The sequence below is a fragment of the Netta rufina genome (assembly GCF_964035555.1).
Source record: "Netta rufina genome assembly, chromosome: Z".
Lineage (NCBI taxonomy): Eukaryota > Metazoa > Chordata > Aves > Anseriformes > Anatidae > Netta > Netta rufina.
In genome coordinates, this window is record NC_140126.1 from 6229622 (window position 1) to 6233047 (window position 3426).

General features: G+C 58.6%; 1 protein-coding gene across 1 annotated transcript; it reads right to left on the reverse strand.

Moving 5' to 3' along the window:
• LOC311221173 (C-C motif chemokine 21-like) lies at window positions 1-2743 on the reverse strand. Its single transcript, XM_084304997.1, has 4 exons — window positions 2654-2743; window positions 1921-2041; window positions 1640-1802; window positions 1-1439 (listed from the first exon to the last, which is right to left on the reverse strand). The coding sequence occupies exons 1-3, from the start codon at window positions 2718-2720 to the stop codon at window positions 1655-1657; spliced, it is 336 nt and encodes a 111-aa protein (XP_084161123.1). The 5' UTR covers window positions 2721-2743; the 3' UTR covers window positions 1-1439; window positions 1640-1654.
• Between the last annotated feature and the right edge of the window lie 683 nt (window positions 2744-3426).

Below are 3426 nucleotides of genomic sequence, written 5' to 3' on the forward strand. Positions count from 1 at the left end.
GCCGCGCACCGTCGCGACACAGAGACAGCTTGGTGCCCGGGGCCGGTGTCGAGTTCTTCACAGTTTCTTTACACAGTCTTAAAAAGAATACACCTCGATGCCTGCCCGATAAAGCAATCAAGCCAGATAATCGTGCTTAATAGAAGCACTAAGCCACAAGCTATCCCCAGGCAGAACGCTGCCTTTGCTGATATTGCTAAGCCCCACAAATCCAATTATTGCAATTATACAGCTTAATAGAGCTTTACTGACCAAAGTCCGTGTCTGAGATCTCTGCAAGCAAATAACACTGCAGCTGTGGCAGAGCCCTTCCATCGCTCCTCGGCACACCAGAGGGGTCTGCAAGCACAGGGAGCTGATGTTTCCCTGGGACCTTTCCACGCCCACCCTTTCAGCCTCACCTGCCAGCGCACGCAGGGCAGAGATTTCTCATTTTACTAAGGATTTGAGATAGAGCTGCTCACAAGCAACTGCAGCGTGTCTGTAATGAATCTTGCAAACTCTTCTATTCCCCCACCTGCGCGCAATTTTCACCATGCAAGCTTTTCATCTGGGAGAATAAAGTGTAAGAGAGTTTCTTCCTGAAAGCAAAGCGCCTGGCTTACTAATCTCTGAATCTCTGAATACAGCAAAACCATGTGCGGATAAAGGGGTAAAATTGCACTGAAATGAAAAGCTTGCTCTGATTTCATTGCAATTTTATGCCGAAAAAAAAAATAAAAAATAAAAAAAGGAAAAGAAAGGATTTAATAAAATCAAAACATGTTTTGAAAAAGCCTGTCTTCCTGCAAACTACACTGCAACAGCTGTAAAAGTGGGGCCGTGGCACCGTGCAGCCCCCCTCTGCTGCTCAGCCCCACGAGTGGCCGTGGAGGCAGCTCCCAGCCAGCAGCCCGTGAGCAGTGGGACGTGGGACCCGCCTGGCGCCCCGCAGCCCTGCAAGCTGGAAAGGAGCAAAAGGGGCCGGAAGGGAGTGAACCGTAGCCACCGCTTATTCAGTAAGAAAAATAAAAGCGACCTTCCAGACAAGCCAGCCTGCAGCATAAAGGGTGCTCTGTGAAGCATGAGGAGCCAGAATTAGGGCCCTCTGGGTGAGACTGAATGAAAGCAGAGTCTTTAATATAAATACAAATGTACAAAACCCCAAAACAAAGCTGCCATCCCACCGGGCGCCCCGCAGAAAGCCCCGCATCCGTGGCAAAGCTGCCCACCTCCATGGGCCACACTCGGCTGGGGTGGCCGTGGGCGAGCAAGCAGCCGGTGCCCCCCAGCACCGGCAGCATCCAGCCGGTGTGGGGGTGCCCGCGGTGGGGAGGGGGCCGTGGGAAAGGGCAAAGCCCCCCCAGCCACCCCCTCCTCACCCCCCTGGGGCCGGCGGGCAGGCGTGCTGCGGATGTCCATTGCCAGGCGGTCGGTCGTTGGTGGGGAAAGCATCCGTCCTGGGGGAGAGGATGGCAAGGAAGGGGTGGTGAGGGTCTCAGCGGGAGCAAAGTGGCTGGGGGGCCATGCACGACGTGACGTGCCCTGCACGTCCCCAAGCATGTCTCTGACAGCCCCCGAGCTGCTCAAGGGGATGGGTTGGGGTGGGGGACAGCATGGTGGCCCCACCGCCCTGTGTCCCCCCCAGCTCCTCGCCTACCTCTCCAGGCCTGGCTTAGGCCTGCTTCCGCTTCTGCCGCTTGGATCTGCCCTGGGGCTTCTGAGGGGGGTTCTTCTGCTTCTCCTCCAGGCTGCGGATCAGCTTCTGGACGGCTGGACTGGTGAGAGAGGAGCAGATTTTCTTCTCCTTCTTAGTGGTGAACCTGTGGGGCGGACAGAGAGGTTTGCTGCGGGGGTGTGCAGGGATATGGGGAGCACACAGGGAGGGCTTGGGTGAAGCCGAACCACACTGGGTGGCCCCGGTTGCAGCAGGGTACTCACACGACGGCACGCAGCAGGCATCCCGACTCGGGGCCCTGGATCCTGTAGGACTTCACCCAGGCGCTGGGGATGGTCTTCTTGCTGGTCTTCAGGCAGCAGTCTGAGGCCACATTGTCAACACCTGCAGAAAGGAGGAGATGTGGGATTTCAGACCCTTCCAAGCTCTTTTCGGCACCTTCCCAGCCTGGGGGAGCGCAGCACGACGGACTGAGGGCATGGGATTGCTCGATGTCGTTTTGGGGAAGGATGCTGTGGTGGTTTCATGTGGACAGGCAGCTGAGCTCCACCACGCCGCTCTCTCACTTCCCCTCCTCAGAAGAACAGGGGGAGAGAACAGGATGAAATAAAGCTCGTGGGCTGCGATAAGGACAGGGAGATCCCTCCCAGGTACCATTAGAAGGAAAACAGTCTCAGCATGCAGTAGATTAATGTAGTTTATCGCCTGTTGCTATACAGAGCAGTGAGAACTAAAAGCAAAATAAGCAAAATAAGACAGTCCCTCCAGTCACTCTCTTCTACCTCCTCCTCCCGACCAGCACAGGGCAGCAAAGCGAGGGTGGGAGCTCTTGCAAGGGGCTGCTCCTCAACCTCCTGCCTGAGCCCTAAATCTCAGGGTGCTGCCACCCCACCAGCCGGCTCCAACACCCAAACACCCACCCCAGGCTGCACCACCCGTGGGTCCAGCACCCTGCACGGAGCCCGGGGGGGGTTCGGACCCCTGCACCCCCCTCACCTTCAGCCGGGAGGAGCAGGAGGGCAGCGGCCAGCAGGAGCAGCGGCAGGAGGATGCGCAGAGCCATGGCGAGCTGCAGGGGGTTTGGGAGCAGGGTGCACACTGCTGTCCCGCTCCTCGGCTGCTCCTATTTATCTCCGGACACTTTGCTTTCATTTTCGGCCCCCCCCTGGCAGGCCGCCCACCAGCCGGCCGGAGGCTGGGTGATGGAGGGGAGGGAGGGGGGATGTTTCCTGTAAGCAGCGAGCCCCGCTTTGCGGATGTGTCTTGTCTTGTCCCCAGCTGCCCAGCACGGAGCAGGGTGCCAGGTGGGGGGCATGCCCGAGACGCGGCCCCCACCACGTCCAGATGTGTTTGCGGGCTCCTGTTTCCTCCCCGGCCCCACAACCTGCCTCTACAAGCTCCCAGCCGCTGCTGTTTGCCTGTTTGCTCCCCCGGCAGGGACCCTGGCGGGTGGCCAAGCCATCCAGGAAAGCAAGGAGTGAATTTTGCTACTTCCCCACCCTGCGCTCTGCTCCCGAGCCAAGTCACCCATGCGGGTGAGAAGGTGACCCTGCATTCCTGCCCCCGAGCCCCCAGGGGCTCCTCAGATTTCTGAGCACGTCTGTAGGGCTGGGGTGTGCCGGGGCTGAGCTGCAAATGGGGCTGGGGGTGACAGCACAGCCCGCTCCCCTTTTGTAAGTGTGAAAACCCCGGGTGTCTGCATGCTGCCTGTTACTGACACTGGATTGTGGGGAGCTGAGGATGAGCAGGGACCACAACCAGCTGAGGAG

Excerpts from the sequence above, each read along its gene's own strand:
- LOC311221173 (XM_084304997.1), bottom strand. The coding sequence starts at position 2,720 with ATGGCTCTGCGCATCCTCCTGCCGCTGCTCCTGCTGGCCGCTGCCCTC. Across the intron at positions 2,042-2,653 it reads CCTGCTCCTCCCGGCTGAAG|GTGTTGACAATGTGGCCTCA; the intron begins GTGAGGGGGGTG and ends TCCTTTCTGCAG. Across the intron at positions 1,803-1,920 it reads TGCCTGCTGCGTGCCGTCGT|GTTCACCACTAAGAAGGAGA; the intron begins GTGAGTACCCTG and ends TCCGCCCCACAG.